The 13869-nt window shown below is 41.9% G+C and overlaps 1 protein-coding gene across 4 annotated transcripts in view; it reads left to right on the top strand.

Annotated features, from left to right (window-relative positions):
* Positions 1-13869, top strand: part of plxna1b (plexin A1b) — a 175638-nt gene that overhangs the window by 29808 nt on the left and 131961 nt on the right. For all 4 annotated transcript variants that reach the window (XM_005731319.1, XM_013910375.1, XM_005731318.1 and 1 more), the window contains exon 2: positions 2966-4397. In XM_005731319.1, coding sequence (XP_005731376.1) covers positions 3219-4397 — 1179 coding nt within the window. In that variant the 5' untranslated portion in view covers positions 2966-3218. The remainder of the gene's footprint in view (positions 1-2965; positions 4398-13869) is intronic.

Genomic DNA, 13869 nt, shown 5'->3' with positions numbered 1-13869 from the left:
AGCTTCCCTCTCGTTCTCTATCAGCCACTCTCATTTGCTCGTTCGCCCAGTCTGCCCCATTGTGTCTTTGCCTCACTTGGAAATGACAAAGGAAAATGAGGCAGCCGGCTTCCCTATGCGCTGCCACGCTTTAAATTGACATCTGCTCTCATCGTACGGCGCGACTGTACCGTTGAGCAAGAAATTAGTTTTTTTTTATAGGCTGGCTCGTCACTTTATTGCGGCTGCTTATGTCGAAGAGGCTGCGATCCGCGTCGAGCCGTTTTAATCTCACAGAGTGGAAAGTGGGGATATATCTGATAACTGCAGCTCAGGCCCTCCTCTCTGCAGTTTCCTTGCCGAGGTGCCTCGACCCACAGGGCTCCCTGGTGTTTGATTCTCGCGAAGGTAGATTAAAATGCAGCAGAAGTGCACCTTTTTGTTTGGCTCCTCACTCACTCTCCTTCTTTTTGCCCATACAGTATCCTCTTCCCTCTCTCTCTGCCACTTTTTCTCTTTCTCTCCTTGTCCCCCCCCCCTTCCTATACATTTGTCTTTTCCTGGGCTTTTCATTTGTAGAAAATTGGATGACACCACCTCTCCCTGAACCTGGCTAGCTTTGTGTCAGTTGAGCTATCGTTTGCTATTCCATGAACATCACCACTACTATTTCTCTTCTCCCCTGCTTTCCCTCATTCTCTTTTTTTTCTTTCTCACACACAGTTTGCAGCACCAGTGACTAAAATTTATGAGCAATTCAATGACTACTCATACTGAGGTGTTTAATTCTTTCAAGATTCGTAAGAGTGCATTTTTTTTTCCCTCAGAGGGGTTTACACACCTATAATCTGTCACTCATACCTGCCTTTCTCAAGGATGGAGATATCGAAAAAAGGAACAAGCTGACAGTCATCTCTCTCAGCCTGGCAGGCAGAGCTCCCTGCCCTGTATATCCACACTAATAAGTAAAAAGAACTACAGCTTTTGCTACACAATCAAGAGCAATCACGTAAATTCAGATGTTTTAGCACCACGATAATGGAGACTTTCTCAGGTGCTGCTAAGCCAGTTTTGGTTTTTAAAAAAATCCAGGTTGTGTATCAGAAATAGTCTTTTGGTATCAAAGGTTCAGCTGTTTGTGCCTAATTAGGTGCAAAAATAAGCTTAATAGTAAGCTATTACAAGTGGACTGGCGCATATGTGCTGCTTCAGTGCTCTTTACTACCAGCCACATTCCTACACTCTGGTGAGAACCTGAGACCAGAATTTTCTTCTTCACACCTCTATCTGCCTCCTCGTTTGATTCGTCATCTGTTTCATGTTTTTGCCTCATCCCCCTATCCCCATCTCTTAACCCTGCTTGTCTCACTGTAGTGTCTCATCTTTTCCGATTTGGTATGGTCATAAAACACCTTTGGCACAGACGCTTTGATAGTCAAGGTGAAACTGAAGCGTGGGATCCCTGGGAGAGTTGTCTCCTGTTTTACATAATCAGCATTTACAGAAGAACTAATGTCCTGGTGCTGCAGGAACATGATTGGCCTGTCAGCCGCCAGCACGCGCCCAGCAAACACCGCTCCTCATCACTGTATTGTCATTGTAGGACACCCAAAAGAGCATGCCCTCTCCATTTTTGACTCCTCTCCTCCTCCTCCTTGTCCTTTACCTATAAAAATTCCATCCCTATAAATGATCTCACTCCCTCCTGTTTAATGTCTGTTCTCTGTTGAGTGTGCATATAGCACATTGCATTCTGGGATTCATTATATGTGTGCATTATGAAATGAAATAAATGCCAGAATTGGCTGGCTTGAGGGAGCAGTGATGAAGGAAGCAGTGTGTAAAAGAAAAATACAAACATTGACTGTGCTGTGACTTTGTAGGCATATTGCCACATGTACTGGCGATAAAATGAGTATATCATGAACACTAGATACAATTTTGAAATTGAATCACATACTAAAATGTTCAAGTATTCATTAACCAGATGCAATTTTCACTGTGGTCTTCAACTTAGCCTCATCTTGAAAGGATGAACTCTAGCCATCGGTGTTGTATGTATATGTGGTATATGTATGTAGATGTATTGCGTTGAGAAGTTGAGCTTTTGGCGGGGGGGGGGAGAAGAAATCTTGTTCTGCAGTCTTCAGTTGGACTCATACATCTTTCTGAAATTGGTTCTAATTACATTGTAGGGTAAATGAATAACATGCATGTTTTAAGGGTCCTCGCTGTGATTGCTGCCTGACCGGGGCACGGTTGGCTCTGGAGGAGTGTTGGAATGCAGTGGATCGGGCCCTTCATAAGCAATCAGTGAATGCTTGCAAGAATTTTCCTGTACGTGCAGCATATGTATCAGCCAATGGTTTTCATAGTGCCCTATGGCTATGTTATATTTATCCTGATATCTAAGGGATATATACTGCAATCATAGCTCTTTCGGAGGAAGCAGAGTTGTGGTTGCCTGCTGTGCTTCCATGAAAGCCTGGTGCTTGTTTACAGTTGTCAGAAGTGCAGGTATAGTTACAATCAGACTGGGTTGAAACTGGGGAGAGCATGACAGTAAAGCCTTCAAGCAGTCCTGGCTATAAATTGCTTGCTGTCAATGTAACAGTGCCCACTGGCCCTTTTTCAAGAGCACACCTCCTCCGAAGCCACCACAGTAACACTGAAAGATATGAAATATTAAGGAGTTCAATGCTGTGAGTCTATAACTCATTCACAGGCTTATATTATGTGTACAGAGCCTTTAATAGTTGGCCTATGCTTTCCCTGCATCTTCACTCATAATTAAATGCAGACACACATTTGCCTTCCAGACTTGATTTGATATCATTTATTTATAACTAGGCCAAATGTCAGCTTGGCTTTTTTTTCCTTCTAATTTTGGATGTGCAATTTGTGGGCCTTACTGCCTCCTTGATGCATAATCAATAAGAAATTTTCCTTGAGCACTCAAGGTGTTTTTTCTCTTTTTACCTTCCAGGGCTCCCACATCGTGGCTCTGTGGATGTTCCTGGTGACTGCTCACAACGCTGAGAACAGGACAGCGGATCAATAGGAGTTTTGCTTCCTCTTCTCTGATCCTTCTCTCTCTCTCTCCCTCCCTCTTAATCTTTGACTGTAGAACCGAAACTATCAAAAAAAAAAAATCCTGACTCGGGATTTGGAACCACAGCTTGCGCTCTCTTTCTCCTTCCCTACCCCCCTCCCAAGCCTTGCTTGTGCACATACCAAATATGTGTCACCTAGCTCGGTCAGTGGCCTCCTCTGGCCAGGGGAACTTTCTCCTCATAGGGCTTTTAGTCATCATGAGCTCATCCTTGTCTGGAGGCCAGCCCCCGCCCTTCAAAAGATTCATCCCAGCTGATTGTTCGCTCACACATCTGGCTATTCATAACAAAACTGGAGAAGTCTATGTGGGAGCTGTTAACCGGATTTTCAAGCTTTCCAGCAACCTGACCAATCTGCGCAGCCACATGACTGGCCCAGTGGTGGACAATGAGAAGTGCTACCCACCTCCCAGTGTCCAGTCTTGCAATCATGAGCTGGCCCAAACCCCGAATGTGAACAAGCTTCTTCTTATAGACTATGCACAAAACCGACTTATCGCCTGTGGCAGCACCTCACAGGGTATCTGTCAGTTCCTGCGTCTGGATGACCTCTTTAAGCTTGGTGAGCCCCACCACCGCAAGGAGCATTACCTCTCGAGTGTGGCAGAGTCGGGTACCATGTCAGGAGTCATCATAAGCTCCCCTCAAAGTCCTACCAGCAAGCTTTTTATCGGAACTCCCATCGACGGCAAGTCTGAGTACTTCCCCACCTTGTCCAGTCGAAAACTGATGGAGAATGAAGAAAATGCTGACATGTTCAGTTTCGTCTATCAGGATGAGTTTGTCTCTTCTCAGCTGAAGATCCCCTCGGACACTTTATCCAAGTTCCCTGCTTTTGACATCTATTATGTTTACAGCTTCAGCAGTGAGCAGTTTGTCTATTATCTAACAATGCAGTTGGATACTCAACTGACTTCACCTGATGCCAGCGGGGAGCAGTTCTTCACCTCCAAAATCGTGCGTCTCTGCATGGATGATCCAAAGTTTTACTCTTACGTTGAGTTCCCCATTGGCTGCACTAAAGATGGGGTGGAGTACCGCCTGGTGCAGGACGCCTTCTTGGCTCGACCGGGCCGGCAGCTGGCCAACTCTCTTGGGATTTCCGAAAATGAAGACATCCTTTTCACAGTATTCTCTCAGGGTCAGAAGAATCGCGCCAAACCACCCAAAGAGTCAGCATTGTGCCTGTTCACCCTTAGGAAGATAAAAAAAAAGATCAAAGAGAGGATCCAGTCCTGCTACAGGGGAGATGGAAAACTCTCCCTACCCTGGCTGCTTAACAAGGAGCTCGCCTGTATCAACTCGGTAAGCTCAAATCTTTTTTGTTACTCCTGCTTTTAGTTAGTAGTAAGCGATTTTGTAAGTTTAATTTTTTGTCACAACACACATATGTTTGTACTTGTGTACTATAAGACTTCCTTGCTTGGATACAACCTCTTCTTATGAATTTGTAATAAAAGAACTGTTAGAGCATATGCTTTTCATTCAGACAAAACACATTTTAATGCCACTAGTTGAATGCAGACTACCTGTGCTACATCACGAATGTAGACTGCTGCTATATGCCTGCACTTAGACTATTTCATACTTTATGCCATTTATAATTTCTTTCTCCTGCTGCCTTTCTTTTCACTTCTCTATGCATTTTTCTTTACTCCACAACATCTTGGTGCTTTGATTTAACCAGACAGGGGACATCATTAGCCCAGTCCCCTGGATTTGTGAAATGTCACTCAGGAGGAGCCCTCACGCTCTCACACACATACACACAGTATTGTTCGGTGCACTGCAGTGTGAGATCCTGTGGGATAGCATGAGTTAGACTTGGTTTTTACTTACTGATCCACAGTGCATGACCCTGCATGTATTACAGCCAACACACTCCAAATAGACAGACATAGCCTGGCTTTCTTCATTGTGAACATGTGTACCTGCTAACATCCTTTTTATTTTCTGAAAATATTCATGGATCTTTTCACCATTTCCCCTTTACCCAAACCTTTTGCCCAAATTGTGTTTTTTTTTTTTTGTTTTTTTTTGTATTTTTTGGGGGGGGTGTCTCTGTCTTAGCTGACCACCTGCCTCAGCGTCCACATCTTACATCCTATGTCTGCTTTAAAACCACCCATGCGTTTCCTCCACCTTGCTCTTTCTTAAGATAGCTTAATTAAAGGACCCGTTTTAAAGCTTTTTTCTTTAAATGTCAGTGAACACCACTTTAGCGGCAGGTGTCTTCCATTCACTCACACACACACACACACACACACACACACACACACACACACACACACACACACACAAACCATTCACCCTGTGTTGCGTCTAATGGAGTGGGATAGTTGGTAAGAACAGCACTCTTTCTCTTTGTAGGTCTTCATTAGCTTGAGTGCGCAGGAGTGTTTTGTGTGGTAGTATAAGTGATGTGAATGACCCAGCCAAGTTCTCTTTTACCACCTTCTGTAGATGTATTCTTTTTCCTGTTCAGTGGCTGTCTTCATTCTTTACGGTTCTTTTCATTCTTAGGGCCCATCACACTGACAATAGCTCTAGGGCCAAAAAAGCAGCCTATCTCATTTATTTCAATTAGACCTTTGCACTGGTACTGCAGGAGCTACTGGTGCAGAGTGCTGCAAAGAGTTTGACTTTACCATTTATGGGGTGCAGTGCATCTGGTAACTCACTGTGAAGCCCAGTCAAATACTATATGTGCAAGTTTGCGTTACCAGGTAGATAACTTTGTTGCATTGTGCTGATAAGCTTAATGCTGTCATGATAACTCCTACCCAACCTCGGCAGAGTCTAAACTGCTGTAGATTGTTGGCTTTGACTTCAAAATAGATTTCCTGCCTAACACAGTTTTACCAAGACCGCTTCCCTTGTTACATCAGGAGCACAGGTGTGTCCAATAACATTAATTATGGTTTTCATTTAAGTGTCCCAATAAATCATACTGGGAAGCCAGTGTACACCATATCAAGGCTCTATTTTAATGGAATGCAGCTGTTATTAATCAGTTGCACCTACGCATTTCCTGCTATGACACAATAGTGCTGTTGTCAGTTTGAAACTGTCTCCCCCCCCCTTTTTTTTTTCTCCATTTTGCAATTTGTATTGATTTTTTTTTCCTCTCAAAGAACATCCCACCAAGGATTCTTCGGACCTAATACTGCTACAATCTTCACTTTAATGCCAGTGATTCCTTCATCAACTCACACATTCATGCTCTGTTAATAACACTGTTCCTGCCCCTTCTCTTTGCTTCCCACACCGTTTCTGTTGCAGCCATTGTTACAGGAGCTTTGGTAATCTTACATCTGCCGTTAATTTATCATCTCAAAAACTGTTGTCCCTTACAAGTTGTCATCAGTGATGATGATGATGATGATGTAATAGCTTCACAGATAAGCCGACCCACTGACCCTGTGGCAGCAGCAAAGCATGAGAGGTTAGACCCAGGTTAATGATGTAGGCGAAGTTTCCCTTAAGCACTGACCTTGTGTCAGCTGCCCACCACTGACCTTAACCGCCACCAGTGACCTGACCAATCTCAAATCTGAGACTATTTTTTTCAGCCTTGAAGCTAGAGCATTGCATAAATGATTAAACATGACAAGCACAGAACTCGGTTAGACAGAATAATAATAACAGATGATTTGTATGTACTTAAATGCCTCAGATGTCACAGTGGTGCAGTGTTTAGGCCTGTTGTTAGGAGTAGGGTTTGAACCTTTTGGGGGCCTTAATGTGAAGTTTAAAGGCCTGTGTGTGCTAACCGAAAGGCTTCTTCACACAGTCTAAAGACATAATTGGCTATAGGTTAGGAGTGTGAGAAACATAGTTTAAAGTGCACAGAAGACAGTGCTGCATGAATTGATGAATAGCTCATTATTTAAAGCATTTGAATGGTCCGTAACACTTGAAAAATGATAAATGCTAACCAGTTCAATAACATAAACATAAGTAAGTACTATTGTGGGGGCATTATAATGCAAAGCAGTACTACATAGAATTATTGTTTTTAAGTCTGTAAGGTTATCAATTTTATTTGACTCATTCTGTCATCATGCGAGCATTATGTGTGCATTATTGTCATGTTTCGAATGTGTGGGAATTGGACCCAAACGCAAACTCACGGGGACAGAACTTGAACTCAAAAGCACAGCTTTATTGCTGGAAAACAGATCACAAACAATACAAGACTAAACTAGGAAAAGCTAATTATAATGTAGACTAGGAGACACGGGGAGAATCACACAAAGCATGAGGGAGATCGCGACACTGACACAGAGAAACACAGGGCTTAAATACACTGGGAAATAACGAGGGGAATGAGACACAGAAGGGGAGCACAGCTGGGAGAAATCGGACATAACGAGACCCAAGGGAAGTGAAACTCAATACATTCACGTAGGACACAGACCTTCAAAGTAAAACAGGAAATGTAACATAGACGCAGACTTGACTAGGGGAGACGGAGCAACTAAGAAACACAGAGAACGATAACAGGGAGACACAGAGGGCGGCTAAGTAAATACTCAGAAAACTAAAGAGAATACAAGAAAGCCAAACTAAGACACTAGACTAAAGAATAAACTGGGAAACGGCGGCGACGGGGAAACAGTTCTGGGGGCTGACCGTACGGGCGGCAGTGACGTCCAGCTGGTGGGCCCGGAAAGTGGCCGGCGATTCCGAGGTGCAGAACGTGGCTTGGGCGGTGGCGTGGCAGCTGCAGGACCAGGTGAGGTCGACACAGAAGCAGAGGAGGCTGCTTCAGGCGAAGCTGAAACTGGACCAAGCGAGGCTGAAGCTGACCCAGGACCGTGACAATTATAATGTTTGTGCAAGTGCAGTTTGTTTTCTGCTACTATCAGAATGATCTGTGTACATGCACAAGTCAGTGCAGTGTGTATAGTTCAATCAGGGGCAAAAATCTCTGTATGTTTGTGCAGTTGGTTAGTAATTAAAACACAGGCATGCAGAATTAGGTGATCAACACTTTTAAATTGTCAATCTCTCACTCTACATATCCACACACATTCTCGTAAGATACTGAAGTTTGGTACTGAGCCCCACCCTGAATTTCAGCTGCTTCAGGAATTCGAATGCAGTCTGTGTAGTGTGGGAAATGTTCAGTGATGTGGGTGTGAAGGGTGAATGCGTTTAGGCTGACCCTTCCATAGAGTAGTTTAGAGGGCAAAGCGTGGTTGATGGTGGGGTGTGCGGTATGCCTGGACAGCTGTTGGCCACACAGCCGTAATGCATGACCAGACGCTGTGTGAAATTTTCAGATTTGTGCTGGATCGTAATTTCTTGCCTTCGGCCATCATTAAGATGATATGTTTATAGTCACAGTGAGATAGCTTCTTTCTGTAAACATAAATGTTTGAGCGTATTAGAAGCAGCTCTGTGATAAAAGATTTGTGTGTGCGTGCAAGAGTAAGATTGTTTATGCGCCTGTGTTTTGTCCCTGAGCTTTATTATTGAACCCCTGACCTTCTCCCTAGTTTGAGAGTGGATCAATACAAACCATTTCCACAGGAGGAGAGTGAGATGGAGAGAGAGAGTTGCTAAGTTAGGGTTGAGAGGGAGATGACTACAAAAATAGGAAAGATAAAAAGTGTAGTCAGAAGAGAGGAGAAACAGGAGAGAGGCACAGTATAGAGGTGAGTGCAAGGAGGGGTGAGTGAGTTGTGGGAATTAGACGAGAGAGAGGGGCAGCAGGAACAAGAGATGGATGAGAGAGAGAGGGAAAGAAAGGTGCTAGACGTGGGCGGCGTTAAAAATGAAAGAACACGAGGGAGTCTGATCCAGGGGAAGAGTTGGATGCCAGAGCAACATACAGGCGAGAGTATAGGAAGTTGAAGAACGGTGCTAAGAAGATGAAAAAGACAGCAAAATAGCAAAGTGAGCCAAGGTAGAGACTTGAAGGGAGTGAAAAGCATTCGTATACCTTTTCCAAAATTCAGGAACATTTACAAAGTCTGTTTTGTTTACAAATGTATTATATCCAGGCAGTAGTTCAGATGTGTGATTTTGGGTCTTTACGTGTACACCAATTGAATTGTTAAAAGCAAAACCCAATGAATGAGCTACAGGCAAGATGAAAAATGACGCTGTGCTCTTTCTTTTTTTTTTTTCTTTTTGAAGATGAGGACTTTGATGTTGAGCCATGTTTTGCGTTGCAATCATGGCTGACTAACTTGTAGGTGTAACTTGTAGCCGCCTAAATATGACACATGTGTGAAAGGCAGGGACAAAAAGAGAATATTACCAGAGAATGGATTAAAAAGACAAAATGTTATGTAGAGCTGGTAAGGAAGGACGAGGAACGATCAAGGAGAGAGCAGCAAGCCTTTTACAGCCAGCATGCTCGAAGGAGAGGCAGTGAATCATCGACAGAGAGAAGAGAAGGGTGAGAGGAAGAGTGATAGCCCCAGAAATCTTTTCACCGCCACTGCCAAGAACAGCTTGAGAAAAGAGTAGATGACTGAAAGAGGGGAGAAAGATGGAAGGAAGAGAGGAGAGTGTGATTGAATGCTGGCTGCTGCACAAATAATATCGGTGTCCGTCACCTGGGCACTGCACTGTCCTCTTCAGCGGCATACATTTCTGTCATGTCAACTCTGTGTGTGTTGTGGCACATCTGTCCATGTGTATGTCTAGGAGGTGGTGCTATACAATGAGGACAGATGAGCACAAGAAGACTCTTGGTATGTGAAATATTACAGAAATTAAAGAGGTGCACTTTAGGTAGAGGAAGTTGGGGAGCCTTGTTGCTCGGAGGTCACTTTGCAGAATTGTTTTCTTACTCACTGAATTTGTCTTATCTGATGGTCACTTCCAGCTGTTTTCTCGGCAGTAAGCAAAACAGAAAACTAGCAAGCACTGACCTTATTTTATTTTTATTTTTTTAAGTGCTCTGAAATGTAGTTGGAGAAAGTCATAGGAAAGTTGTGGACTTAACATCAAGACAGTGGAGGGAAGCATGGCCATATTAAGTTAGAAAATCTCCATCTGAATCCTTTTAGCACACTACACAGCAATCCACAATGGAGATGCCCTGTAGCGGTCTCCAGGGTTTGTATTGGAGCTGTTCAAGGCAGTTTCTAATTGGCCATCATAGCAGATATTTATATGGAATCTAAACCATGCTGGTCATGTGGTCTGGGAACAGCATTAGCTACAATGACTCTTTGTGTCTGTTTAATGCCATTAATGTTTTACAGACCAGTGCAAACAGATGCATATTGTACACAAGATTGTCTTGTGTATAATATTGTTTTGGTAGGCCTTTTATATTCTGCTATTAGTCACACTTGGAACTGTACAGTATTGCAAGAAAAGGTGAACCCTTTGAAATGAACAAATTTTGCACTGGTTATTCACCGAGCCAAGTCACAATAATGGACTCACACAAACTAACTGAATTAAAAACAAAACAGAAAAACCCATACATATGGTTGTGCTTTTCATGTGTATGCGCCACACATTATTTAGTAAAAACCTGCAGTGTTTAATTTGGGATCGATTTAGGGCTGCAGTGAGGACAAAGTACTTAACAACCAAATACTTCTGTTGGAATTTTGAGTAACAATAGGGGAGAAAACCATCCTGCTACCACCCTTGTGCTCATTGGCTTTGGAATTTCTCTTTATAAGGATTATATTTGCCCTATTCAAAATGTCCCACTGCTTTCTCTCGATCCCCAGATGGATAGGAAGGTTTTGAACTTTGTCATAGGCCAACGCATCAATCATTTGTAGAATCAATCATAGCAAGTAGGAGTCCGTCTAAAATACTTTTTGTGTGTGTATGTGTGCTGCATAGACCAGCTGTTGTTTGACCCACAGTGTCAGAGGTGATATTTGATGCAAAACCTGAAATCAATATTGAAGTGGTCACTTTGTGTTCAATATTTATTTTATGTATCTGGTTAAAGTGCTCACTGCTCGTGCAGTGTTTAAAAGCCACTACTTGTGAAGTTACTTGGATTCTGCTGTCATTCATTACGATAATTACAATTAATTTAAAGTTGTTGTTTTGTTTTTTTTAAATGAGCATGAGTTTTGTGAAAATTAAACTAGTTCTTGTTTATTCTACACAAAATGATATTGCTGCTTCTGAAGAGCTGCTCGTTATAAGAGTATAACATAATTGTAGATTTACTCTCTAATGTGGAAGTCTCCAGATATATTTACAAAACCTTTTGATACAACTTTTTTTTTAAAAATAAGTAAAGTAAGTATTTTAGGCAGTGTATGGATCAAGTCTTCAATTCATTAAGAATGAATGGGGGAAGCACGCACCTACAAATGTTCTAGTCTATCCTTGCATGCAGAAAAAGGTGGGGAAAAAACTACACCTAAAGTGTTGTCTAGTGTACCTGTCACAAGAGCTCCATCCTGACTTGTTGATAAGGCAGGCAGTAAGTGTCCAGTCCTAAATAATTTGCAAATGTGGAGTATGCAAATGATGCTGTCTTGCTTTTCAGACCAAAAGAGGAAATACTTCTAGTGAAACACCCAAAGGACTGAAATCCAGATCTGTTCAAATAATCCATCCAAACCTATTCAACCTATTCTCCTTCTTTTATCCTGAAATACACATTATCATTTTGTTTGAGGGAAACTTGCCTTGTTGTTGTTGTTGTAAAGTCGACAGTGGTCCTTTTGTTAAAGTGTTTGCAGTGGCAAAAAACAAACCAATTCTTAATGTTAAGATTGGTCTGAGTAGCCTGCTTACATTTCAGTCTTTGAAAAATATAAATGGAAATATAAATGATAAAAAATATGTTTTGAATTGGGTATTGGAAATCGTCTAGTTGTACTCGTAATGGTGCTCGTTACCAGATTTCCTGTGTTGTGACATTGTTACCGACTAAATTAGAATATATATTTTTTTTGTTGCCATTACAGCAGCATCTTAAAACAAATATTCTGCACTTGATGAGCCCACATTAAATTAACCGAGCAGATTGTCATTTCTGTGTTAAGACAAAGTGGATTTGACTCTGAGGCCAGCTCCTAACCTTATTAAATCCGTCATTATAAATATGATCTGATGAATGTAGCTTGCATGTGGTCTCTGTAAAACACAGTCCTCTTTCTGCAGGCCTAATCTAAAAGGATGTGGCGGTAAATGTGTTTAAGTAATTAGACCTGATTAATTGAGCCAGCGTTGATGAACAGAGTTAATTGACAGTCTAAATGAGTTGAGCAGGGAGATGTTGATTGGGTGGGTTGTCTTTAAAGTTATTGGGCCTAATGAATCATGTTTCAGTTAGTATTTGGTCATTTGATAGAAAATTGGATTTTAAAATCAGGAATATTTTCTTTTTTCTTTTCTTTTTCTTTTTTTTGTAAACGGCAAGGGTTTGCTTTGCGTCCCTGTAAGCTAACAGCGTCACACATACGCACGGTTGCTCTCATTCCATTATTAAAGAACAATAGAAAAACTCTCCCTCTCTGTGGAGTGTTTAGTTCAACAAATCCCCATCTCCAGCACCACTCTAACGATACTAATTGCCAGTGTAATTATGTATTGATCGGTACTGTGTGTGTGGGTGTGTGTTGCATACATCATTACCTCTTCTTCACTTCTTTACAGGCTCTTAATACAGCTTGGATACAGTCAGAGTTAGAATTTGTTAAAGTATCTTTTGCTGTTTGGGTCAGCACTTTAAAGAGCCCGATCTCCCACTGCTGGTCGCTGGGCAGCTCCATCAGAGCAGTCAGAGGTTAAGTACTTTGCTTAAGGGCACCTGTGGTGGTTGATGGTGGAAGTATGTTATTCATTCACTTTCTACACCCATATGTCCCAGCTGGGCTAATGGGCCTCCTGATCACATGCAATCTTCTCCTTTCTAACTGTGCTTACAAAGATACATTTTCAAGTGACAGTGTACATTTATGAGTGAGTGTGCATTTCGTATTATCCAGTAGGCAATATTTCTTCTTCTTCTTTCTATTCAGTTGGATTATGGTCTAAACATGTGGTGACAGCTTTTGGAAGCAGTTCTCTGAATAGGCGCCAACTCCTTGAGGTTTCACCGTCTGCCTGGAGTGCACTCAACATAGAAATTACCATCCTGCTACCAATGAATATGGAATTGATGCAGTAATTTCTTTTTCTAAATTATTGATCAGTTAGGATCAAGTAACACATCCTAGAAAATGGCTAGAACGAATCAAAAGGAGAAGGGAAAAAAATAGATGGCACACAGGACCAAAATGATTTTTTCCCCTGTGGATAAGCCCTTGGTTTTAAATGAACACTCTTTCCTCATGGTGACGTTAATGCATCATTTTTGTCACACGCTGGGAAACAAGGTTGTTGTCATAATTGACACATAATTGACACAGTGGTGTCACACCTGACATTGGTGGGGTTTTTTTTTCCTTCTTATTTTTATCCTAAACATAGACGGATGTGAGCTTCTAATTTTGGCTCGTTTCAACATATGTTCTTAGCATATCAAGTGCAAATTTGTGTTTGTAAAAGCTATGGGGATTAGGGTGTGTTATTTATTTTTCTTTTTTTTCTTTTTTTCTTTTTGGCTTAGAACAGGAAATGTTATATTTTGAAGATAAATGAAACAACTGTCAGATTTACAGAATAATCCAGAGCTCACTGTGAAATCCTCTGAACTTTTAAAGGAGTACTTTGGGGGAAAATTGATAAATTCTCTGTCTCACACACACACACACACACACACACACACACACACACACACACACACACACACACACACACACACACACACACACACACACACACA

The sequence above is a fragment of the Pundamilia nyererei genome, unplaced genomic scaffold (genome assembly GCF_000239375.1).
Source record: "Pundamilia nyererei isolate P.nyererei 1_Seehausen unplaced genomic scaffold, PunNye1.0 scaffold00042, whole genome shotgun sequence".
NCBI classification, from domain to species: Eukaryota; Metazoa; Chordata; class Actinopteri; order Cichliformes; family Cichlidae; genus Pundamilia; species Pundamilia nyererei.
This window is presented reverse-complemented; position numbering and strand designations above follow the sequence as displayed.